The sequence below is a fragment of the Leptopilina boulardi genome, unplaced genomic scaffold, assembly GCF_019393585.1.
Source record: "Leptopilina boulardi isolate dan_hultmark-lab unplaced genomic scaffold, ZJU_Lbou_2.1 LbouV2_372, whole genome shotgun sequence".
Taxonomy (NCBI): domain Eukaryota; kingdom Metazoa; phylum Arthropoda; class Insecta; order Hymenoptera; family Figitidae; genus Leptopilina; species Leptopilina boulardi.
This window is the reverse complement of record NW_026137943.1, coordinates 2399938-2426830: the sequence shown is the minus strand read 5'-3', so window position 1 is coordinate 2426830 and position 26893 is coordinate 2399938. Positions and strand designations below refer to the sequence as shown.

General features: G+C 29.0%; 1 protein-coding gene across 2 annotated transcripts; it reads left to right on the top strand.

Moving 5' to 3' along the window:
* Positions 1–2741: 2741 nt before the first annotated feature.
* On the top strand, positions 2742–26893 carry LOC127287679 (gamma-2-syntrophin). 2 transcript variants are annotated; one of them, XM_051314739.1, is made up of 17 exons: positions 2742–3358; positions 6410–6849; positions 10455–10744; positions 11853–12205; positions 13451–13786; positions 14514–14658; positions 14765–15119; positions 15202–15568; positions 15810–16007; positions 16095–16586; positions 16983–17261; positions 17322–17610; positions 17788–18057; positions 22395–22819; positions 22892–23077; positions 24364–24710; positions 25060–26893. In XM_051314739.1, exons 1-17 carry the CDS (start codon positions 3194–3196, stop codon positions 25109–25111), a joined length of 4989 nt encoding a protein of 1662 aa, XP_051170696.1. In that variant the 5' UTR covers positions 2742–3193; the 3' UTR covers positions 25112–26893. The 2 variants fall into 2 exon arrangements, with proteins under 2 accessions (XP_051170696.1, XP_051170697.1); XM_051314740.1 differs by lacking the exons at positions 2742–3358; positions 6410–6849; positions 10455–10744; ... (8 more) ...; positions 17322–17610; positions 17788–18057 and adding an exon at positions 18994–19349.

Genomic DNA, 26893 nt, shown 5'->3' with positions numbered 1-26893 from the left:
CTTGTTATTTTATTTATTTTTATTCACTTAAGTCCGAAACCAATTGCAGAAAATTTGCAAAATTGCCACACATAATTTTCTTTATTTAACGAAAATTTTTCTAAAAAAAGATAATCAATTTTAATATTAATCTTGTTATTTTAATTATTTTTATTCACTTAAGTCCGAAACCAATTGCAGAAACTTTGCAAAACTGCCACCCTTATTCTTTTATTTAACGAAAATTTTTCTAAAAAAAGATAATCAATTTTAATATTAATCTTGTTACTTTATTTATTTTTATTTACGTAAGTCCGAAACCAATTGCAGAAAATTTGCAAAGATTGCCACACATAATTTTTTTTTTAATGAAAATTTTTCTAAAAAAAGATAATTAATTTTACTATTAATCTTGTTTAGGGTTACCATAGTAACTGTTTCCATGACAACTGTAACTATAGCAACCGATTCTATAGCAACCGTTTTCATAGCAACCGTTGCTAGGGATTTTTATTCCTTAGTAACAGTAATATAATACAATCCATTCTTTACAAAAACATTTTTGACAAGTATTTTCTTTTTTGTTTATTGTAAACCAGAAAGTTTTATTGAACTTCTATGCTTTGGTTTTTCCAAGAATAATATAATATTGTTTAATTATTAAAATGGTATAAATATATATTTAAAGAACACGATCAATTATAATTTATTATTCTAGAAATATGATATGAACTGTTTAACTGGGAAAATTAATAGAAATAATATAAGGTCGGTTGCTATAGAGAATTGTTTTTTTTATTTTTAATGTAACGAATATTTTTTTGCAAGATTTCAAGAATTAACATTTTTTTTTGCCTAAGTATATGTTGATTTTCTGAATACAGGTCATGATGCATACATTATAATTTACAATGTATATTAGTGAAAAAAACGAATTAAAGCAAATTCAGCAAGTTTCGATTAACAAGTCCTGGCAAATTTCATGTGTGACCTTTATATATATATATATATATATATACGACAGAAACTAAAGGTATACACAGTCAACATAAACGCGAGTCTCGATATAATGTATATATACATATATAAACAGGGTTGGGCTTTGTCAAGTTTTCTCTTTAAAGATAATTTGAATATAAAATTCACATTAGTTTATAAACAATTTTCTTTTTGATTTCAATTGTGAATTAAACTATTAAATAATTCTATATTCGAAGATATAAAAAAAAAATTCAAAAAATATTATGTATCTGGAATTATCAATTTTTTTTTTTGGAAAAAAGATAAATAAATAATAAATATTTCTTTATTTGTATTAGTAATTAATTTTTTTTTTTTGATTTTAAATAGAAAAAAATTGTTTCAAATATAAATTTTCTGTTTTACTACATATAGGATTTTTATACTTTAAATTATTAAAAAAGAGAAAATACAGTGGAAATATATTTACGATTGGGTATTCTAATAACTTTTTTTTTCTCTTGTATTTGAAGTGAAAAAATTTATTTCAAATACAGTATTTTAGAATCCGATGTGTTCAATGTGACAATAAAATTTTTTTTGAGGTTAATTCTTTCTACAGTCAGCTGTTGTTTTGCCTCGGCTACAAGTACTACAGATGGCGCCACTGTTGACTGATTAACAAATCCTGCAAATTTCATATAAAAACGTTTAATAAAATAGTAATAATAATGAAATAAATTAACAACAACAACTTATAATAATTATACCTATTATTATTGTTATTATTATTAGGTATTATTATTGTTATTATTACAATAAAATAATAAAAATAGTCGAAATTATTAATGGAGAAATTTATTCCTCTATTGATTGAAGTTATTTCCATTATTCAATGTAAATTCCGCTATGTTGCGATACGTATATATATATATATATATATACAGTGTAAATCAATAAATAAAGCTTCTCTCAGTTTACCATATCTTTATGCATAAAATATATAAAAATAATAGTTAAGATAAATATAGAAGACACTATGGATTGTAAAGTTCTAAATGTTATCGTGATAGGCGGAAGTTGTTTTAGAGACACATCCCTTCCCTTTAGAATCTAAAAAAACCACTCTCGCATGTTATTATCAAAACCCAGTGGATTAGTTCATGATCGATTTGACTCAACGAGACATAGATAAGATGAAAATGCGCCACAGACGATAACAATGTTTCCTCTCAGTTTGTATAGTTATGTAGTAGTAGCAGCAGCAGCAGCAGCATCTCTCTTTAACCATGTGTACAGCTCGTTTTTGTGAAAGCGCTTTTCCGGTAACTATTTGAATTAGAAAATTTCTCGGTCGGCACAAAATCTCACTCTCGTAAAATTTTGAAGCACTTTCGTTATCTTCTTTATCGACTTTTTTTTCATGAAATTCAATTTCGTTTAATGTTTTCATTTTTTTGGAATATATCTTTTGAGATAATTTCTATTTATTTTTATATGCTTTATAGTTGGAAATTTATGTCTTTTTTTAATACTTATTTTTGGAAATTTTTTAATATTTTTTTGTGGTTATTAGATTTTTTTTATATAAGAATAAAATATAGAAAAGAATAGAATAAAAAAGAATAAAATAGAATACAATAATTTAGAATAGAAAATTAAATAAATTATCGAATTTCAGAAATTTGGACGCTGTTACCATGGTGATGACGGCCTGGACCATAAGTTTTGCGCTTGCTCAAGATGAAAAAGGATGATATTCACGGATGTTGCGATGGTGGCGCTTAGTTCTGCGCCACGCACATACAAGTACCTCGCGAGAGGGAGAGACGATAGGCGTCGCGGCGGTGTGGACGCCGCCCGTCACCCGGTGCTCTCCTAAACGTCGTCTTCATCATCATCATCATAATCATCATTGTAATTCTCATTCGTCATTTAATTTTCTCTCAACAAAAATTCGTCCTTGTCTTAACGAAAAATTTATAAATATTTTTTTTTTCCTTATTTTACAATCATCGAGTGTCCGTCCCTCGAATTCAATAACAGAAAAACCATCCCTCGAGGTGAATTCCGAGAATTTAGTTCTCTTAAAGAGTGTCCGACGGTATAAATTGTGTGTTGAAAAAAAACTAACGAGTTTTAAAAAAAGAAAATCTATTCTTCTTTTTTTTTCTCTCTCTCTCTCTTTCTCTCACGAGAACAGAAAGGTCCAGATCGATAGGCTCAACGACATCGGGGTGCGGCTAATTCCGGCATGTCTGGGGCCCCAATCACCATGGGACCATCATCAGGAGGTCAAATAAAAAAATCAGCGGAAATTTCAATGAATCCAAGAAATCTTCCCAATACAATGACACCAGCTGTGTTTCTTGGTGATAATGAACTACTTCGATCGAATCCAGTCACCTATCAGCCACAGGTTTGATTTTCTAAAAAATAAAAAAAAAGTAAATTGGTTTTTTTTTATGATTAAAACAACCATGTGAACGTAGTTGTTTTGATGTTAGAGGGCATGACACGTTGTCCAATTCTATATTTAGGTGAGAGACGAGAGACCGTGACAGCGATTTGCCCTCCCTTATGTGTGGGGATTTAAAGTGCCCGCGCACACCCTTTACCCAAAGAGGGTGGGCTCGTCGTTCGTGTGTCAGTAACCCTCGTTTACTACGCGAGAAAAGCACGAGGAAAACTTCCTGATAGGCATGACGATTGTTTGTAACCCACTTTCGAGGGCTTTAATGAAAAAAAAGAAAAATACCCTGACTGCAAAAAAAAAAAAAATTATTTGATTCAAATAATCCGTTACTTTAGTATACAAATAAATATTTACTTGAACAAAATAATTTTTAATATCAAATAATTGAACCAATAATTTCTGTATTTAAAACAAACATAATAATTAAATAAATATTTATTTAATAATAAACCGATTATCAAAAAAAAAAAAAAAATTCAATATGACGATAGAAAATAAATTTAATAAATAATAAATAATCTAGAAAATTTTAAAAATTTCCAAAACATCAAATTGAGAAAAATATATCGTTCCCTTATGCTTCAGTTATGTATTCGAAAACATTTTTCCCCTTCAATATGAAGATAATGTGATTTAAAGTAATATTTTTGTTGAAATTGAAATTTTACTCTGTTCAATGTAAATATATGGAAAAGTTTGAATTCCAAACTTGCGGAATATTATATGAACTACAAAATATTCAACTATATGTATATCTTTTATGCATTTGGATAAAAAAAAAAATTCGGCTACGATTATTGAGAAAATGTTTATCTATTTTTTTTAAATATTCTTTTCTTTTACTTTTTTTTTATAAAATTGTTTCCTGAAAAAAAAATAGTAAAAAAATAACGAAAGTTTTTATTTTAAAAATGAAGCAAAATGAAATATTTATTTAATTTGAAAAAAAATAAATTAAAAGATTATTTATAAACAAATTTAGGAATTAGTGGAAAAAAGTTTAAAATTTTACTTTGAAATTGTTTTTTTAAATATATATATATATATATGTATATCTTGTTGACGAGGATGAATGAATCCCAATGGGAAATTAAAGACAGGTACGGAATTGAGCTAATATTGTGTTACCGTGTAACATCGTTATCATCCCAAGCTTCAACTAATATCAATCTAATCTTACTGGTTCATATTGAAAAAAAAACATTTTCTTATATTTACATTGTAAGAAATAGATTTTTCCGGGCAATTTTTTTTATGATTAATAATTAAAAAATAGTTTCATACATGTTTTTTTTTCTCACTTTCCATTTCCAATTTACCACCTTCTACTTTCCATTTTCCACTTTTCAATTTCCACTTTTCATTTTCTACTTTCCATCTCTCACTTTTCAATTTCCACTTCTCATTTTCTACTTTCCATCTCTCACTTTTCAATTTTTACTTCCCATTTTCTACTTTCCATTTCCCACTTACCACCTTCTAATTTTCCACTTTTCAGTTTCCTACTTTCCACTTCCACCTATCACCTCCCACTGTTCACTTTCTACTTCCTACTTTTCATTTCCACCTACCATCTCCCACTGTTCACTTTCTACTTCCTACTTTTCATTTCCACCTACCACCTCCCACTGTTCACTTTCTACTTCCTACTTTTCATTTCCACCTACCACCTCCCACTGTTCACTTTCTACTTCCTATTTTTCATTTACCGCTTTCCACCTCCCACTTTTCACTATTCCACTTCCCATAATCCACCACTCATTGCCCACTTTCTACTTTCTATTTTCCACCTTCTATCTTCTACTTCCATTGATTAAAAATGAAGTAGGATTTGGGAAAAAAAATGTAGGAGGTGCAAAGTATGAAATGGTAAGTGAAAAGTTTGAAGTAGAAGGTGGGAAATAGGAAATTGGACAGTTGGTGCTGTGAAGTAAAAAGTGGAAAGTTGGAAGTGGAAAGTGGGAATTGGACAGTTGGAGTTGAAGTTTTCTCTATTCTACATACAATATTCCACCACTCATTGTCCACTTTCTACTTTCCACCTCCAACTTTCTACTTACATTGATTAAAAAATGAAGAGGGATTTGGGAAAAAGAATATAGGATATGGAAGTATAAGGTATAGTATAGAAAGTAGAAATTGGACAGTAGGAGGGGGGAGGTAGAAAATAAAAAGTGGAAAGTTAGAAGTAGAAGATGGAAAAAAGGAATTGGACAGTTGGAGGTGGAATATAGGAAATGGAGTAGTATAAATTGGAGGTGGGAAGTAGAAAGTGTCAAGTTGGAAAGTAGAAATAAGGATTCCACTTTCTACCTCCATATTCTACTTCCATTGATTGAAAAATGAAATGGGATGTGGGAAAAAGAATGTAGAAGGTGGAATATGGAAAGTAGGAAGTGATAAATTAGAAGTAGAAGGGGGAAAGTGGGAATTGGACAGTAGGAGGGGGGAGGTAGAAAATAAAAAGTGGAAAGTTAGAAGTAGAAGATGGAAAAAAGGAATTGGACAGTTGGAGGTGGAATATAGGAAATAGAGTAGTATAAATTGGACGTGGGAAGTAGAAAGTGTCAAGTTGGGAAGTAGAAATAAGGATTCCACTTTCTACCTCCATATTCTACTTCCATTGATTGAAAAATGAAATGGGATGTGGGAAAAAGAATGTAGAAGGTGGAATATGGAAAGTAGGAAGTGATAAATTAGAAGTAGAAGGGGAAAAGTGGAAATTGGAATTTGCAAAGTGAAAAATAGAAAGTAAAAGGTGAAAAGTAAGAATTGGACAGTAGGTGCTAAAACATAAGTAATTGAATAGTAAAAAGTCCAAGACAGAAAGTGGAAAGTTAAGAAATAAAAAAATTGAAAGTAAAAAGTATGATGTGAAAAGGATGAAATAAAAAATGGGACAACGTTTCTGCCTCTAATATTTAAAATGAGTTAGAATATTTAGATTATTGACATCAGCTAACGACATGGGAGATTCTTTTCTAAATTTCACAGGTTTTTTCCTTGAAGGTTGATGTATCGACACAGGTCGATCTTCATGGTGGTTCAATGCACATGGATTGGGATCGTCGTGCAACGCCACTCTATTCACGTGAAGATATTAAGGAACAATATTGCATTACAAGTAGACAATTGGATGCTGTTGAAAGATCAGGAGGTGGAATATTTGGGTGCCTTACCAATAGAGGACCATCGCCATGTAGTTCAACAAAGGCATCAATTCTTTCAGCTTGCGTTCGCAGTGCTCCAAGTGAGGAGAATCTTTGCGATGCTCCATATCCACGTAAACCATTGCAAATAATGTACGAACAGCCTTATTCGACTTATCCACGTGGATTAAATCGCTATAAAACTGATGACGACGATGATTTAATTGAGAGTTCCTATTTTCGTCGTAGGCCAACTTCTTTTTGCACTGTTCCTGATCCTAAAAGGTAGAGGGGAAAAAAAATTATAAATAAAACAGTTCAACTTTCACTTCACTATCACTACATTTTCATTTAACTTTCACTTACACTTCACTTTCACTTCGACAAAAAAGTGAAGTGAAAGAGAAGTAATAGTAAGCTAAAAGTGGGGTGAAAGTAGAATGAAAATGAAGTGAAAATGAAGCGAAGGAACATTGACACTAAATATCGAGGGAAATATGAAATTTCGAGTAATTAAGGCCATTCAGTTTTGGCTTGTGTAAATAGTTTGTATCTTGTTTTGAAGAGTAGACTACATGATTACTAATACATACCAAAACTCGGTGAATTGTGGTTTAACTCATGGCGTACCTTGAAATAGCGGTTAACCCCACACACTTTTAACAACTATGAGTGCTGATTACTCTGAGGTTTTGCTCTCTCTCTCTCTCTCTCTCTCAAGTTCTTAACCTTTTACTGCCTCACACGATCAAAATTTATCTCACTTTCTCCCTCTATCTCTATAAATAATATATAATTTCAGTGGTAATTAAATTTCCCTGATAATATTATTTAATGAAACTAAACATATTTTTTAATACAGAAAATAATAGGTACATTCAGTTAGATAATAATTTATTAGTCAAGAAAGATAGAATCAATTAAAGGTTAATGAAAATAAGAGACAATTTACTGTATATGTATACTTAATGAAAAAGATGAGAAGAGCAAAAGAAAAAGTAAATAAAGGCAATGTTAATATTTAAACAAAGAGGAGTATTAAAAATTAAGAAAAAATTTAAGATGAAAGATTCAACTTCTGGAGAAGATTCTTTTTTTTAGAATTACTCATACAAAAAAAAATCAAAACACTAACTTTTCTCATACCACATTGATTTTCAGCTGTTTCCTACTTTTATCTCAAATAAGAGGTCTGAACACATTTTTCACTATATCTAGAAGGTCATAGTACTTTATTTGACTTTCAAAAGAGCCACTTGTCACTCTTATGATCCCTCTAAAGATGGACCAAAATTTTCACAGTTAATTTTGCCTCCACTACTTTCATTTCACTTTCACTACACTTTCACTTTGCACAGTGAAATCGAAATGAAAATAAAGTGATATTATATAGTGAAAGTGAAATACCTTTTCTTTTTGCAAAAAGTGTCGACTAATTTTCATTTGATGGGGATTATAGCAAGAGGTGAGAAAAAAAAAAAGTTGAGACAATCAACAGCAGTTGTCTTTCGTCTGTGATTCAAATACCGCACAGTGTATATAGGGGATCCATAGTGTGGCTTTTACATTTCACAAGATAATGCCAGTCATATATGTGAACTATAGAAACTCGAAATAATAGAGAAGGGGTTGGGGGGGAGGAGGGTATGGAGGGCAGATTCACGTGTAATAAAAAGTGCAATGAATGCTTTGTGTGAATGTACAAGTTCCTCTAAACCACATCATACCGAAAAATTTCTAAATTACATATGAAAGAAGAAAATAATAATAATAATAATAAATTCTATTATTTGGTTATATTTAATAATAAAATATAAATAGAATTAGAAAATAAGTATAGTAAAAGTAAAAATTTAATTATAATTTTTAAAATTTTGTCAGTAGTACAAATTTATAGTTAGCTTGACTTTTTAAATTTTTGTAAATATTGTTAGTAGTACAGGTAAATCTTTAGTCAGACGTTAGTCATAATAAATAAAGAATAAAATAACAATTAGTAATAGTAAGTTTTTAGTCAGTCATTTTAAAGTTTTGTAATTTTTTCAGTAGTACAAGTCAATATTTAGTTCGACTTTTTAAATTTATATCAGTAGTAAAGGAGAGTTTTAGTCAGACAGAATGAATAAAAGATAAAATCAGTAGTAAAAGTAAAAATCCAGTCAGACTTGTTAAATATTTACATTTATATCAGTAGTATAAGTTAGTTTTAGTCAGACATAATGAAGTAAGTATAAAATCAGTAGTACAAGTCAATATTTAGTTCGCCTTTTTACATTTTTAAATTTATATCAGTAGTAAAGGAGAGTTTTAGTCAGACAGAATGAATAAAAGATAAAATCAGTAGTAAAAGTAAAAATCGAGTCAGACTTGTTAAATATTTACATTTATATCAGTGGTATAAGTTAGTTTTAGTCAGACATAGTGAGGTAAATGTAAAATCAGTAGTACAAGTCAATATTTAGTTCGACTTTCTACATTTTTAAATTTACATCAGTAGTAAAGGTGGGTTTTAGTCAGACAGAATGAATAAAAAATAAAATCAGTAGTAAAAGTAAAAATCCAGTCAGACTTGTTAAATATTTACATTTATATCAGTAGTATAAGTTACTTTTAGTCAGACATAATGAAGTAAACATAAAATCAGTAGTACAAGTCAATATTTAATCGGAATTTCTAATTTATTGCAATTTTATCAGTAGTACAAGTAAATTTTAGTCAGACATATAATAAATAATGTAAAAAAAAATCATTACTAATCATTCTATTTTTATTTAGACAATTTTTCCTATTAATTTATTTAATGTTACATGAGATTAATATACACACATTACATCAAAAAAATATTTCTCGATAAAAATTTTTTTTTTCGCACCATTTTGTGAAATTTATTATTATTTAATCCCATAAATCATCTTTTCTAACATCGTTAATTATCAATCAATTACGTCATCGTTGTTCAAATTTTTTTATTTGCTTTTATTCTTTCTTTTGTCATTTCTTTTTATAACTAAAAGAATAAAATAAGAAAAAAAAACATCTGTTAAGTAGGTTATCTCTACAATATAGATTATATATTCTTATGTATATATAGAAAGCTTACATTGTAAATTCGTCATGTCAAGTAATCTATTGAATTTCATTATATCGTGTAACTTTTATCTTTATTATAACTTTTATCATTTTTTCTTTCACAATATGCTTATTTCGTTTTTATTATATATTTGTCAATTACTACTAATTTTACAATTTATTTCTTATGTCTGACTAAAATCAACTTATACCACTAAAGACATGGAAAAAAAACCTTTATCTAAAACAGAGATATTTTTCTCTAGAATAGTGAAAACTTTCCCTGTTTTAGAGAAACATATCGCTGTTTTAGTGAAACTTATCGCTATAAGTGAAGATTTATTTTCCGTGTACAAATACTTAAAAGGCCTGGTTAATATTTACTTTTACTACTAATTTTGTACTTTATGTGTGACTAAAAACATCTTTTGCTACAAAAAATTTAGAAAGTAGAACTATATATTGACTTGTACTACTGATTTGATACTTTACTCATATATTCTGTCTGACTAAAACCATCCTTTACTACTGATATAATTTTATGCATCGAAGATGCATGGCATTGGACCTAGTCATACCATTGCTATTAATATTTATCGATTTCATATCTAGTCAACTTTAACAAGCATATGCTTGATATAATAAACGATAATAATATAAAATACCGTATAATAATAATCGTGCTAATAATAAATAATTATGATATTGATGATGATGATGATGATGATAATAACAATTATAGATATAAAAAATAAATATGTAAAGAAAAGTTTTATAATTATAATTTTTTTTTTTCTAAATTTTTTTCTAATTAATTAAAGGTATACTTGGGACCCAGAGGATGAAGAATTGACAAAATTAGAAGGACCAAGACCAGTAATATCGCCAATTCCACCGTCATCATTACAAACTTCATCGTTGCCAAAAACAAAGCATGTGAGTTTTGCGAGGTCACATACATTAACGGAAATGCCCAGTACTCGAAGTCCTCCAAGACCTCACAATCAAGAACGACTCATTGACTCGCAACCAACCATGCAAGGCTCTGTGTGTTCCACGTTGCCTTCAGCACATTCTTATCCAGTAGCCGAGCCTCGAATACTTGTTCTCGGTAAGTTTTCCACTATATATATATATATATATATATATATATATATATATATATATATACAATATAGGAAGAAGGAGGGGAAAATCTAATCGAAAAATTCTTCTTAACATTGGGGAAAATAAATAGAGCGGCAGAGAATAATTTATTTGATGGTTATATTGGCACTACTATTCTTGATTTGTTTCCCTTACAAATGTTCAAATTTTTTTGGGGAATAGTAGAAATTTCTTTTAGAATAAACAAGTTTAAGTTGGGGATAAGTAGTAAAAGTGAATTTTTGTCAGACAAAATTTAAGATTTTAAGATTTTTAAGAAAAAAATTTTAAGTTTGATATATTAGTAGTAAACACTAGTTTTTGTCGGACGAATCGGATTTTTTTTGGGATAAATAGTAAACTTTTTACTATAAATAAGTAGTAAAAGCCAGTTTTAGTCAGACAATACAGTTTTAGAGTTTTTTTTTGCAAAATTTGACATTAGTAAAAAAAAATTAGATAAACACATTTTCTAATTGTATAATTAATTCACAAATAAAAAAAACATTAACTATACAATTTTTTTTTTCCCTCGAAATTGGAAAAATTAAATAATATATATTTACAATGAGCTTTCAGCATATTAGATTGTAATTCTTCATTAAGTTTCCATTTGCCGTGATCGTCAATTTCCTACCTTAATTTTCTTTCATTAACTATCCCCCTGGAAAGCTAATTTCACTGCTTATATTATAACCACATTTCTTGGCACACACAAATGTTCATAATCTGCATTTCTAACTAATCTCCATATATGCGAAAGAGAATAGAGGTAAATGAAAAGGCACTGCTCTCTTTTGAATATACATATATATATATATACACTAAAAGAAGAAAAAAAAATGCTAGTTTATATTCATTATAAAAATACTTTAATTCCATTTAACTCGATATATATACCACCATACGGAAATTAACATCTTTTATAATTAGAAAACTTTTTATTAATCACATTTAAACATTCATACTTTTTCAATAATTAATTTTTAATAAAGAAAATTTAAAAAAAAATTATTTAAAAATTTTTCTTTTATGAATTTTTTTTGTGGGAAAATGTTTTTTTTTCTATATAGAGAAACAACCGAAACGAGGTGCTATGAAAGCACAAGCAACACAAACTGATGTTCCAACGGGTTTTCGGCGAATTCCACCTGTGACCTTGAGTCCAAGGACAATTCATCGGGTAAAAATGGTATCGCAAGGAGCCCAAACAAATGGCATTTGTAATGGAAGAAAATTGACAAAAAGTTATTCAGAGGCTGGTCATTTTGGATCACCATTGGGTCATACAAAAGAGGAGGGTGATCATGAACCACTTCAGAGGACACAAAGTGAAGAACCCCCAAGGTCACCGTTTATGGTCGATACCCCACCACGTTCACCTCAAACAATTAAGGAACAATTTCAAAACGGTGACATAAGTCAAGTGAGTTTATTTTTAAAAAATAATTTATAACTAATATTAATTATTAAAATTTGAATAATTATTAATAAAAAATTATTAAATTATAATTTATATTATTTGTCCAATTGTACAATTATATTCATATATATTTAGACATACAGTAGAAAAAATAATTAATATAATTATAATTTTTTTTTAATTTAAAAAACAAATTTGTATTTGCGGATTAAAAATTGAGAATTATTTTTTTAAAACCCTTGAGGCATTAAGAATTTCTCTTAAAATAGAGGAAATATTTTTGTTCTTATATCGATTATAAAGAGGCGTTTTCAACGAGCAAAACTACAGGAAAACCATTACCAACTTTTCCAACAAAAGGAGACAAAAGAATTTTACAAAAATGCAGAATTCACTCCTGCTGCTCTCGCATCTCTCTCTCTCTCTCTCCTTCGCTCTACAATGCACTTCGTACCATTAACTGTAATTTTAAAAGAATTTTCACAAACGGGAAAAATTTTTTTTTTTATTTTCTATATTTAGATTTAAAAAGAAAATGAAATTATATATATGTTTATTTTTAAATAAAATTTTACCGTAAATTGGTCATCTTGGAATTTTTTTTGGGGTTTTTATATATGTATATAAAAGTAGATATATAATATTTAAAATAGAAAAAATGTGAGTGAAATATAAAGCAAACTACCCGGAGCAAAATGTAAAAGATCAAAGTCTGAAAATAGTGGTGTGTACGCCAGTCTGAACCTCCGGCATTTCACATACACTGAAGTTTAGACAGACTTCTTTGTTGAGGGGTAAAAAAAAAACTTTAAAAACAGTAGATAAATATTTTCATAGCTAGATTAATAAAGTAAATTATAAAACTTGTAAAATTTAATTAATTAACTTTTCAAATATTTATTCAGTTTAACATATTACGCTAATGTAAAATATTTGTAAAATATAAAGAAAAATAAATTTACTTTATTAATGAAGATTGATAAAAATTAATAACAATAAAAAAATTCTATATTTAGCTAAAAACAACAAAATTTTAATTTATTGGTATATGAAAATTATAAATTCAGTACAGAATATTTGCATAATAATAATATGCATAACCTAATTATAATAGAATAATAAAAGGAAAATTGAACAATTCACAAATAATTAATGTAGGAAATCAAATGAATTATAGATATATATATATATAGAAAAATGAAAACAATGAAATAGAATATAGTTTTAAAAAAAAATTTTTTCCTACAGGATAAAAAAGGTCATTTTGAATTGGATGATCAGGAAATTTTAATTGATTTTAAACCAGCGCCCGTGTCACCTGACGCAAGAGCAATGTTGGATCGAATATCAAAACCAATTCGTCGTTTTATACCACTTCAAAAAACTTTATCGGATGGTGAAATAAGGGTAGAGAGGCGTGAATTGATTGGCGAAACTGGTGAGCCAAGTTATCCTCACACATGTCAAAGAAATCATCAGGATCCTTGGAATCGAAATATTCGCGCTCATGTACAATTTTCCTCAACACCCGACGATCTTTCATTCCTGAGGGTTTCTTCACCTCAGGACGATCCCATGGAAGAGGTATGAATTTTTTTTTTTTTCAAGACACGATATAAAACAAAAAATATTTTATCTGTTTTAGAAATTTAATGAAATCCTACTTTTTTTTTTTGACTCGATAAAAAACAAAACAATTTTTTGCCTGTTTTTAATTTTTAAGTAATTCTGCTTTTTTAGACTCGATATAAAACAAAACATTTTTAACTTGTTTTTATTTTTTTAAGAAATTCTACTTTTTTTAGACTCGATATAAAACAAAATTTTTTTTCCTGTTTTTAATTTTTAAGAAATTATACTTTTTTTTAGACTCGATATAAAACAAAACAATTTTTTCCCTGTTTTTTATTTTTAAGTAATTCTGCTTTTTTAGACTCGATATAAAACAAGACATTTTTTACTTGTTTTTATTTTTTTAAGAAATTCTACTTTTTTTAGACTCGATATAAAACAAAACAATTTTTTCCCTGTTTTTTATTTTTAAGTAATTGTGCTTTTTTAGACTCGATATAAAACAAAAATTTTTTTCCTGTTTTCAATTTTTAAGAAATTATACTTTTTTTTAGACTCGATATAAAACAAAACAATTTTTTACTTGTTTTTATTTTTTTAAGAAATTCTACTTTTTTTAGACTCGATATAAAACAAAACAATTTTTTCCCTGTTTTTTATTTTTAAGTAATTCTGCTTTTTTAGACTCGATATAAAACAAAATTTTTTTTATCTTCTGTTCCTTTTTAATTTTTTTTAGGAATTTCATGAAAACATTGTTCGACGAGGTCTCTTTCGCAAGAGAAGTGTTTCACTTGAAGATGGAGTTCAAGGTATCTGTAGCAGTGAGATTTTATTTCCACGATCTCTCCCCACCTCACCCACTTCTCCTACTGCTATTGCAGGTAACAGATTTTTGTTAAAAAAAAAAAAAATTTGTTTCATTCTTCATTTGCAAAAAAATAATGAAAATAATTTTCTAATAATGATATTCTCTTTTGCAAATTGTAGCGCCTAATAGAATTATTCAAATATCAAGAGAGGAATCATCAAATCGAAATTTCCTACGCACTGGTCGAGTAATTGGATTGCTCTCTCCATTTGCATCATCTGATTCTTTGGCAAACGATGGAACAAGAGATCACAGTGATGGTATTTGGAATGAATCACAAGCGACTGTACTTCAGGCGGATTCATTAGCGTTATTAACGCCCTCTTCAAGAAGAAGGCATCTTTTACTTCTTCAACATCAACAACGATCGTCAATGGATACCGAGGCCCTTGACGTTGAAGATGAACTCGATATTTCACCATCAAGTCCACGTATTCGTCTCGAAGCTGCCACACCCGTCACATTAACGCCAAGGTTCATATTAATCTCCCATATTTTTTTTTCTATATTATTAAAAATTTGCAGAATTTTTCTTTTGATTATAATATTTCTTCAGCATCGAAGCATCGTCTTTATTGACAAATGGAAGACCAAAGAGTGGTTCATTGTGGCGCACTGGTCCTCCTTATTCACAAACTCATTCGCAATCATCAAGTGAATTTGGATTAAGTTTAGCGCGAACTGATTCTGGTGGTCGAACTGACGTTTCGGAGACTTCGACAACCGATGATTATATCACTGCCAATACTTCAACAGGAACAGGAACCACTGGTACTGGAACATCAGCGACAACAAGTTCATGGTCTAGACCACCACTTTTACCATCTAATGCTGCACCATCAGTAGCATCGGCAACGGCTACTGCTGCTGATGGAAGTTCTTTTGAAAGTGCCAGCTCTATATACAGTTTAGCTAGAAGCGAGGTAACCTTCTCTTTTCTTTTGATCGATACTATTCTATCCTCAGTAGTGTAGAAGCAATTTTCCAGTCGCGTGATTTTATCATCATTATCCACACTGGATGAACTAATTTCCCCATTTTTTTTTTTTTGTGAACAAAGATAATGATAATAAAATTTTGCTACTCTTTACGAAATCACGCAAATTTTATTTTTTTTTCCATTGATTTCCTTGAAATTGAGTTCAAAAAATACTCAAATTTCAGGCTGTTGTTGAAGAACCAAGTAGTCCACAGCCAATTAAGGAAGAAACTTTAGCTACGGAACAACCACCTTCTCCAACGAGATCAACATCCAGTAGCAGTTCTGGAAGTTATGATTTAGAAGACACTGCTGTAGTTCAAGAACCCTTTCCAACTGCTTCTCTCAGTGGCCACACCTCCGAAGTTGAATTAGATCGCGAGGTACAAATTTGCCTTTGTTTCAATAAAAAAAAAAATTCTATTCTAAATAATTTTAATTATCTAAGAATTAAATTTAATTATCATTAGGAAGGACAACGATCGTCATCAGGTGGTTATGCAGAATCACCGCCTGATCATCATATGTGGACAGAGGAGGAGCGTAGAAAACGAAGAAAAACATTTACACTTGATTTTCCCGGTAGTGAAATTGATGTTGAACGTTCAACTGAAATGATATTAGATAATATGGACGTAAGTCCAACGCCAAGTCATCGTCATAGATCGCGTACAAAACCAATGTCAACAAAAAGTCCACATAGAAATAATAAACGACGTGATTCAACGCAACAGCAATTAATTCGAAGTCCACAAAAAGAAGAATGGCGTGAACAAACTGAAGACGGTGGACATGTACAAACATCTGATGATTCAAGTTGTAGTCATCATTATCATCATGTTCATCATCATCATCATCATCGGCATAGAGATAGTGGAGATGGTACACATCATCGACGAACAAGAGAAAGTCCACGACGTAAAACTGGAAGTAATCTTTCTTCTCGAAGAAGAAGTAACGAGGTTGTTAATTTTTTTCTGCACTGAGATAAGAAAAGCACGGAATCTGAAATGGAGATGTTCAGCATCTGTACACCAAGTTGAGCGCTGCTCACTGTGTGATAGATGCCGTACTAAAATGTGAAATGGATGTTGTGCTTGGCTTGACACAGATATGGAACTGTTCAGAAGTACAGTATCTGTCGGTTGCTAAGAGACAGATTCCGTATAACTTAGTTCACACCGCTGCCGCCGCTTAGTATCTGAACTATGAACGACACCAACTGAATAAAACTAAAAAACGGATACCCATTTTACACGGCCGACGTTCGTCACAGTACGGATTCTGTGCTTTTCTTCTCTCAGTGTGCTATAATCTAAAGATAATAATTCTTCTATTCTTTGGATTTATTCTTTTAGGATAAAAATGCAGCAATAACTGGTAGTTTGCCAAGAAGAAGATCACGTGCATTGGACGATATTTGTACGACAAGATTGAGTCCTGGACGTTATCAAAGAAGTCCCGGACATAATGGACATACGACAGTTATTGTAAAATCACCAAGTCCTGAGGCAAGATTAAAGGCAGTTTCTGCTGAATCGTTGAGATCAGTTAGTCCAGGTAGTGATAGTGTTTTCTACAGTGAAGGAACTGATCAAACTTTAGATACTCCACATTGTCATCATTGCGGACGAGAGGTATTATCAATTTTTGATAAATCCGTTTGAAACAAAATTTTGTTATTTATGTTTGTTTAGGTTCCGGAAGATATTGTTCAGCCACCGGCGGGTTTTGCTGATTCGCCTGATAGTCATCGAACAACTCCAAAGCACACAACACCTAGGCTTTATAAAAAATTTGACAAAAGATATCGTTCAGAGGATCGAGGCGATAGACGACATCATAGAAGCACTGGAGGACGTTCAGATGTTAGAGCAAAATCCGAAGAAAGAGGAGGGAGATCAAGTAGTCGGGGATCAGTTGAAGATGGATTAAAAAGAAGACTTCAAGCTCGAAGTACTGATGCGAGTTTGGAAATTTTAACAGGTCTCTAAAAACAAAATATAAATTTTAATTGTCTTTTTTAAATTTAGACTTACGTCCACAAAAACTTTTAAATTGGTTTTGTTTTATAATTCATGTTTTAAAAGGATTGAAACGATAATAATGCACAGAAGAAAAAAAAAATTACAAACAAAAGATGATTTTATTTTATTTTTTTAGGTCGAGAGGATGAGGGCACTTATATTGAACCATTCACAAGTGGAGAATGGATTTATATCGGTGATCTTCAAGAGAGTTTTGCGTGGAAAAGACCTGACAGTAGAGATGACGACGATTTTCCCGAATATTTTGCCAAGGAACGAAGAAACTCTCAGGAATCAACTGGAAGTGAAAAGTGCTTTAGAAAAAAATATGAAGCCGCCACTCGACGAATGGTACACAGAAAAACGAGCATTGAAATGTACAAAAGAATTCAACGAAAAAATTTCGGTAAGTATTCAATGAAATTTTTCTTTTATCTTTCATATTTTCGAAGTACAAAAAAAAGAATAATATATTTTTTTTGTTCTGTAAAAATGTAAAACTTTCAATGATGTGAAATTTAAAAAAAATAATTTCTCTTTGATCGTAAACGGACGCGAAAGTTTATTTTTCTTCCAACACTTTCAATGGAATTTGCAGTTGTATAGATTTCGTAATGTTTGTGAAGCTCTAAAGACAAAATTAGCATTTAGAAATAAACTTAACTGGAATAATTTAAAATAATTTTGCAAAGAGGTTTTTGAAAAATGTTTAGTAATAAAAAAATATTTTACTTCTCCAAGTGCAGAAAATATAATTTTTTTTGATAACTTCTTAAATTCTTTATTTTTAATTCTCATTCTTGAGATTCCAGTGCTTCTTGAAGTTATTTTCAACTTAGAAATGGGGGACAATTTCAAGTGAGATTCACATACTTGAATTTATGAAATGAAATTTTGTTTTGCAAAGTATTTTCTAAAAGAATTTATATGTAAAACAGTCAAAAACAGTTTGTACAAACATTTCGTAGACTTTCAGCAGACAGTTGAAAGTTTATTTTTGAGATTGAAAACTAATTTTTAAATTTTATCTAAACAGAATCATCAACTATTTTTAAATATATGTGATTAGGAGAGAAAAATTTTTTCGAGATTAAGAATTTTAATGACATGACCTCACCTGATGATGGATTGAGAGTGTTAGGGTTCGGGTGTAAAAAAAAAATGTTTTTTTTTTTCATCGTTTTCTTTAAATAAATTTCGCGTAATACTGACGTTGGCTAAAAATAAATACCGGCGTCGCGACGCAGCCGGCTGCAGAGCGCAAAGATCTCTTATGACGAGAAGAAGAGCCAACGAAGAGAGGGGGGTTAGGGGAAAGGGGGTCGATGGGTCGAGAAGAAGCTTTTTGGCTACCAGTCAGTGGGTCAGGGCGCCGAGTCGCATTCCAAATAGACGTCCACTGAAAGCCTAAAACTTTCGGTTTGCTTCTTATACAAAGTTCAGTTTCTTTTTTTTTTTTTTTTGCGCCAATGTTCATTTTTTTAAAATACAATTTAGCGCATTTTTTTAAAAATCCCTTTTAGATCAAATTCGGGCTTTTTTTTGGTGAAATGGTGTGCGATTCTATGGGCAGTTATGTGCCCGAAATCGGGCAAGATATTTCTCTAAAAAATTCACTGGAGGAACTTCTCAAGTGTATGCTTCGAGTTTGGTGCAGGGAGAGTCAAGCATTAAAAAAACTTGGCGTTCCAACGACCGGTATAGAAATAAATTATTAATTCTTAATTTTTATACATTTCTCTTCTATTTTCATATTTCTATAACTATTTGAAAATATATAGAAAAATTTTAACCCTTAGACAGTAAAATCTAAAATATTAGTGATTAGAGAAAAATAAAAGCCTTTTTCAAGTGACCGTGACACTTTCAAGACCTGTGAATGATTTCGAAACGATTCCTAATGCAAGGTCAATTAACATTACAATTACTTAACTTGGCATTCCACCTTTGATTCTATGTTTAATTTACAGTGAACAATTTTAGCCGAAGGTTAAAGAATTTTTTTTTTGTATAATTTAGAATCTCTGAAAAATTGGAAAAAAAACCCTACCTAATCTACTTTTTTATACTCCATGTAAAACAGAAAAAAAAATTTTGACTTTTTATTTATTAAGAAAGTTTACTTTTTTAGACTCGATATAAATCAAAACATTTTTTACCTGTTTTTAATTTTTAAGAAATTCTACTCTTTTTAGACTCGATATAAAACAAAACAATTTTTTGCCTGTTTTTAATTATTAAGAAATTCTATATTTTTTAGACTCAATATAAAACAATTTTTTAGTTAATTTTTAAAAAATTCTACATTTTTCAGACTCGATATAAAACAAAACAATTTTTTCCCTTGTTTTTTATTTTTAAGTAATTCTGCTTTTTTAGACTCGATATAAAACAAAACATTTTTTACTTGTTTTTATTTTTTTAAGAAATTCTACTTTTTTTAGACTCGATATAAAACAAAAAATTTTTTTCCTGTTTTTAATTTTTAAGAAATTATACTTTTTTTAGACTCGATATAAAACAAAACAATTTTTACACTGCAAAAAGAAGTATCTTATTATAAGACACATTATAAGCAAGTTACCAATAGTATCTTCCTATCTATCTTATATCTTAAGAAACTAATGGATTTTAAGATGTTTTTGATAACTTAGAAGCAAGTTGTGAAAAGCATCTTAAAAAGGCGACTAAAACATCTTAAAATAAGATACTTCTTTTTGTAGTGTACCTATTTTTAATTTTTAAGAAAGTTCACTTTTTTTAGACTCGACATAAAACAAAACAATTTTTTGCCTGTTTCTAATTTTTAAGTAATTCTGCTTTTTTAGACTCGATATAAAACAAAACAATTTTTTACCTGTTTTTAATTTTTAAGAAATTTCACTTTCTTTAGACTTCATATAAAAAAAAACATGTTTTTTTAAATTCTATTCTTTTCATGAAAAAAATTAAATTTTTTTCTTGAAATAAAACTTTATAATTGGTGCAATTAATTATTAATTTATGGGGTAACTTTTTTTTAAGCTGTTAAAATAATTCACCTTAACTGCTTTGAATAATTTTTCGTAATAATTTTTCACTTGTCAAAGGTATTGTTTTTTTATACAAAAAAAAATTTTCTCCAAATAGAAATGGAAGTAATGTGTTTAAAATGACAATGATAAATGATCTATAGACTATATAAGAATTATGAGTTTGAAAAGATGAAAAATCGATGTTAGCGATTAAATGAAATATTTGATTTCTAGAATTTAGTGTTTCCCGATGAAATATGCAAATCGTTTAACATGCAAGTTCTTAGAGTGCTTTCAATCACATATTATACAAAGATTTAATGCTAATATCAAATTGCTGAATTTAACCATACTATACAGTAATATTATTATTGTTATTGCATTATGAATTATTAATATTAATAGTAATATTAATTAATAAAATTAAATAATATTATATATAATTATATTAAATAATAGTCAAATGGAAATTGTATCATTGTATATATAGTCTAAATTTGTTTTCATTATTGCACTATAGTACCAATTTAGAAATGATTTCAATATATAAGAGGGCCATTAATGTGTAACGAGGGCGTCACTTTGGCTGACGTTTGTGTACATATACATATATATATATTCAATCAATCAATTTTCCATTCGTACTTTGAATGAAATTTGAGGAACACGTGATCAAAGTACAAAATCGGACGTCAGCCAAGAAATTATTGGCATAGTTTCGCAAACACGTGTTTCGAATTTTCCATAAAATCTAACATTGAAAGGGGTATTAATTTCTAAATAACAATAAACAATATATAAAATATAAAAAATAATGTAAAATAATAATAAATAATATACAAAATATATTATTTAAAAAAGAATTCTTTATTGAGAATAGAAAGTAAATGTATATTTTTGTTCTGAACTTTTTTCTACTCCTAAGTAATGTTTTCCCAACGTACAGCACTGCATACTACTTTCTCATTTTGCTAAATGTTTCCTATTGTTTGGGGAAAATATTTTTTCATACATTAAACAAAATCTACTTTTTTTTAAAAATTAACAATAAGAAAATGCAAAAAATTATTTTGTTTCCATAAAGAAGCAAAAAAAAGTAAAGAAATGCCTTAGAATGTTCCTTCTTTTGTTCGGTTAATATAAACGTACGCTCTATTGGATATAATAAAAAAAAAAATGTGGAAGCTTGTATAGAGAAAAAAGAGAATAATAAAGATGATTGATTATGCTGTAGATGGAGCGAGAGACATGAAAATTCATGAGATTTGGTCAAAATCCCTTTGACATGTTGTTAAACGAGCTTCGATATTGGATCCGTTAAAATATAAAGCGTTTTCAGAAAACCTTGTAATATTCACCAAAAATTTGATGTTTACTGACACAAATCCCTCTCCTGCTTTTATATACAAACAAAAATAAAAATTTTTCAAATTTTTAATTTTTTAAATTAAATAAATTAATCAAAATAATAGATTAAAATAATGTGATCGAACACGTGATTTTGTTTTACTTACGTGTTTGTCTTATGTTTGTTATACTTATTTCAAAAGTTACCTGATGAGGGCTGAATAGCCCGAAACATGTAGTAACAACGTTATGTCAACCAATAAATAAACATCTTAACTGTAAAAGGCCTCTAAACATCATTAACAAAAATAAATAAAAAATTATCTAAACTATAAAATGCATCACCTAATTTTCTAATATTTTTTGTTTTTTCATCTTTCAGAAAGTGACAAACGAGTGATAATAAAACGCGAAGCTGGTGGTGAATTTGGATTTAGAATTCATGGCTCAAAACCAGTTGTGGTGTCAGTTATTGAACCTGATACACCAGCCGAAAGTTCTGGTTTAGAAATAGGTGACATAATAATGACAGTTAATGGAAGGAATGTTATGGATGCAACACATTCCGAAGTGGTTAGAATGGCACATTCTGGATCAGATGTCCTCGAACTTGAAGTGGCAACAACGTGTAATGTTTTAGCGCCACAAATTGGTAGAAGTGGAACTAAAGAAAGTTCAATTGAAGCACCAATTTGCGCCGGTTATCTATGGAGGAAAGCTGCCACTTCATCTAGTCCCGATAAATGGGTACGAAGATGGTTTGCTCTTCGTCGTGACAACTGCCTTTATTATTATAAGACTGACGCGGTATGTTGAAAATTAATACTTTTTTTTATTTGTTAACGAATATTTTATTAATACTTGATTTTTTTGTTGTAGGATTCACAGCCAGTAGGAGCAGTGATGCTTTTAAAATACGACGTGGAGCCAACATTAGAGAAACGATTGCACAGCTTTGCCATCAGAAAGAAAGGAGCACCGACATTACATTTGGCTGCCGATACTGAGGAAGCTGCCGCTAGATGGAGCACCGTTATTCGTGAAGCAGTCGAAAGAAATAATCAAGTACGTATATCAACTAATGATAATATAATTTTTAATTTCGATTTTTTTTCAATTTTCTTTAAAAATACAGCCTCATCTAATCTAATTTTACCTTTTTCCTAAAAACCTAGGTTTCAATCTTGTTCACACGATGTTTATATACGGAAAAAATTGTTTGCCTGATATGTAGCTAAAAAAAAATTGCTGAGATCTCTTCGTAATGACTCCAGATGCTTAAAAATTACCCTCCTAAAATCTGATCTGATTCTTTCTTTAAGATATTCGTGAAAAATATTAAAATTTCAAAAAAGGAAGCAGTATTTAATAATCCCTGGCCGATTGTATGATGCGAATGTTCCACGAAATTTGCCGAACATTTGTGGAACACGAGATTAAAATTCTGTCTAAAATGTATAAAAAATGATGAAATTGATAGTATAATTATTAAAATCAATAAGTTTTATGCATTTTAAGATGATTATTGTTAAATAATTATAAAAATTTAATGTTTTTATTAATTTTCAATCTATTACAGTTTATTATTAACATTTGTCGATAAAATCAATACAACTGCACTTTTTAGCAGGTAGGTGGCAGCACTCTTTTTTCTCTTTAAATTTTTTCTGTATTTTTTTTTTTTTATTAAAAGCAAAACTTTTATTTGTTAAACGGAAATTTTGATAGAAAAATGTATTATTTTATATCAAAAATATTGGTGAATTTTTGATAAAAAAAATTAATTTCTTTCGGAATAGTTTTGATTAAAAAATTAATCGTTTTTTGGCAATATTGTTGATAAAATAATACAAATTTTTTTTATCAATATTTCCGTTTAACAAATAAGAGTTTTTCTTTTAATAAAAAAAATAGGGAAAAAATTTAAAGAAGAGAAAAAAAGAGTGCTGCCACCTACCTGATAAAAAGGGCGGCTGTATTGGTTTTGTCGACAAATGTTGATAATAAACGCAATTTTTTTTTTTTAGCTGCACATCAGGCAAACTTTTTTTCCGTATATATGTAAATTTCTGTATAGTTTATAAAAGTGGCAATTTTCGACACTGTCGATTTTGCCGGGAAGATGATAAAACTTGATCATTTAGAGGAATCAAAAAAATCGTAACTAATCTCACTTAAAAAGAATGCATAAAACACATAAATTATGCCAATCAAAAGAGAACTAAAAACTGTGTCGAAAATGTTTATAATTTTTTTTTTTTTTTTGAAATTGAACAAAGAAAGTAAATTTTCTCCCCGTTTTTTTAACGCAATATTTCTAAAAACAAAAATTGAGAAAATTGTCGTTATAGGCTGGTACCTGGTTAGATACATCACTAAGGATGCAACTGATGCCACCGTGCTCAATTCAAAGACCAGATTGTTTTGGTTATCTTAGTAAATTACAAAGACACATTAGAAGAGCCACTGCATCATCAGGATGGTCACGACGATATTGTGTATTAAAAGATGCAGCACTCTATTTTTATGATGACGCCAATGCCGAGCAAGCATTTGGAGTTGCATGTCTTCATGGCTTTAGGGTTCATGCAAGTGCACCAAATTCAGGGGGTAGAAAGCATGCCTTTGAACTAGAACCACCTGATCCAACTCAAAGGACATTTACATTTGCCACTGAATCCGAAATCGATAAAAAGAGGTCTGTTTCCATTTTTTTTTTTCATTTATCGTTTTTACCGTGTGGGTAAATTTAATCTGCCGAGAGGTTAAAGGCAGTAGATATATTCTGCGCCTGCGCAAAAGTAGTTTGAAGCTGTCGACAAACATTTTGCGCCTGCGCAAAAGCAGTTTGAAGCTGTCGACAAACATTTTGCGCCTGCGCAAAAGCAGTTTGAAGCTGTCGACAAACATTTTGCGCAGGCGCAGAATATATCTACTGCCATTAACCTCTCGGAAGATTAAATTAAACATGATTAAAACAGGCTTAGATATATTTACAGATTATTATCGTATTTGTTATTTATAATAAAAATGAAAATGAATTGCAGATGGCTTGCAGCGATAGAATATTCTATCGACAGATGGATTAAGGTAGGTTGACTGCAGTCCATTTAGATTTATGAGAAAAACGACATAAACTACGAATTCCCCCGTCCCTCGAATCCATTTCCGATATAATTCGGAGCAGGACAATTGCGGCGAAAAAAAAAATTGAAAAATCGTAAAAAAAACGATGATAATTTAAGACAAAACTAGATAAATAATTGAATTTAATGAGAGAAAGTCATGATTCGTTTGGCATTTTTTCCTGTCATTTTACTTGGAGTCGTTTACATTGGAACACTGTTGTTCCAATCATAGACACTACTGTCCCAATGTAAACAACTATTCACTATAAAAAATTTTAATTTGACAAATTTTTTTTTTTCTGAAAAAGAATAAAAATGTGTATTATAAATTTGATTAAACATAATGTCAAATGTCACATGACTTAAGCTCTAAAAAATCTAAAGTAAATGAAAAAAAAAGGTTCTAAAATTATCATTTAATTAAATATATAAATATATAAATTGTGATATCTAATTTTTCATAAAGATTAAAAAAAAACTGAAAAAAAAATTCTTTTTTCGAAATATTGACGACTTTTGTCCCTATCTCCAACCTCTTTCAGTAATGAATCAATTATATTTGTCTCTATTCCCATTTGGTGTCAACGTCCCTAACCGTCCCGGAAAAAAAAATTAAATATATATATATAATATAAAGACGAAAATTTTACATTGAGATTGTTATTTAAATAATTATTACATATTGTTGACAATGTGCTTTATTTTTATTGAATATAAAAATATTCGATTATTATTGTTACATGTTTTCGAGATTAAATTTTATTGTGAATTATTTATATATATACTGATATATATATATAGTTATATATATGTAAATGAATGGAATATTGTGGATTATTTTAATTTTCATTTGTAGAGAAAAATTGCACTTAAATTTTTTTTTTATTATAATTAAATTATATTAAATATAAAAAAGTTAATTAACATTATCCACAATTATTCAATATGGAATATAAAAAGAAAAAATTACGCATCAGAAACGGGTTCTTAAAATAATTTATAAAAAAAAATGTTTATTCTTATTATTGCTATATATATATAAACTGTTATGCTTATATAAATATAATTATGATTATAATTTCGGAAAAAGCGCGTAAACATAAAAAAAACGATATTAACAAAAAAAAAATATATAAAAATTATATAAATATACACTCACTTATATATGTATATATATTTATTGTATAGAAATCCATAATTACGGATATTTTGTCGATGTGTACGATATAAATATAGTATATATATATATTTATGTGTAAGTACGAAAATTATTGAACAAATGTGCAAAGTGACATTTTATCGTTATTAATTTATAATATATAATATATATATACATATAAATATAATTGTGGTCTGAAAGTTATAATAATTGTGCGTAAATGTGCAACGAGTGAAATTTTAATGTTGTTGTTTTATTAAGACAAAAAAAAATAAAGTGAATTTGTATACCTCGCGCGCACACCCCTTTCGGGTTTTGCATTTAAAAACAAAAAAAAAAAAAAATGTTTATAAAAATCTACAGATAAAAGAGAGCACTAATCATGACAAATATATAAAAAGAATACCTAATTACGTGTTATAATATATGAGAGCTGATTAATTATTTTATTTAAAAAAAAAAAAAAAAATAACATTTTGTGTCATGGCGAACAATGTGTTCTAAATAATGGTCAAGGAAATTGATTTAAAAAAAAAAAAAAATTAATAACCCGCTCAAAATCTGAGATAATAATAAAGACTTTAATACAAGTTA

Excerpts from the sequence above, each read along its gene's own strand:
- LOC127287679 (XM_051314739.1), top strand. The coding sequence starts at position 3,194 with ATGTCTGGGGCCCCAATCACCATGGGACCATCATCAGGAGGTCAAATA. Across the intron at positions 3,359-6,409 it reads CAGTCACCTATCAGCCACAG|GTTTTTTCCTTGAAGGTTGA; the intron begins GTTTGATTTTCT and ends TAAATTTCACAG. Across the intron at positions 16,587-16,982 it reads CTCGAAGAAGAAGTAACGAG|GATAAAAATGCAGCAATAAC; the intron begins GTTGTTAATTTT and ends TTATTCTTTTAG.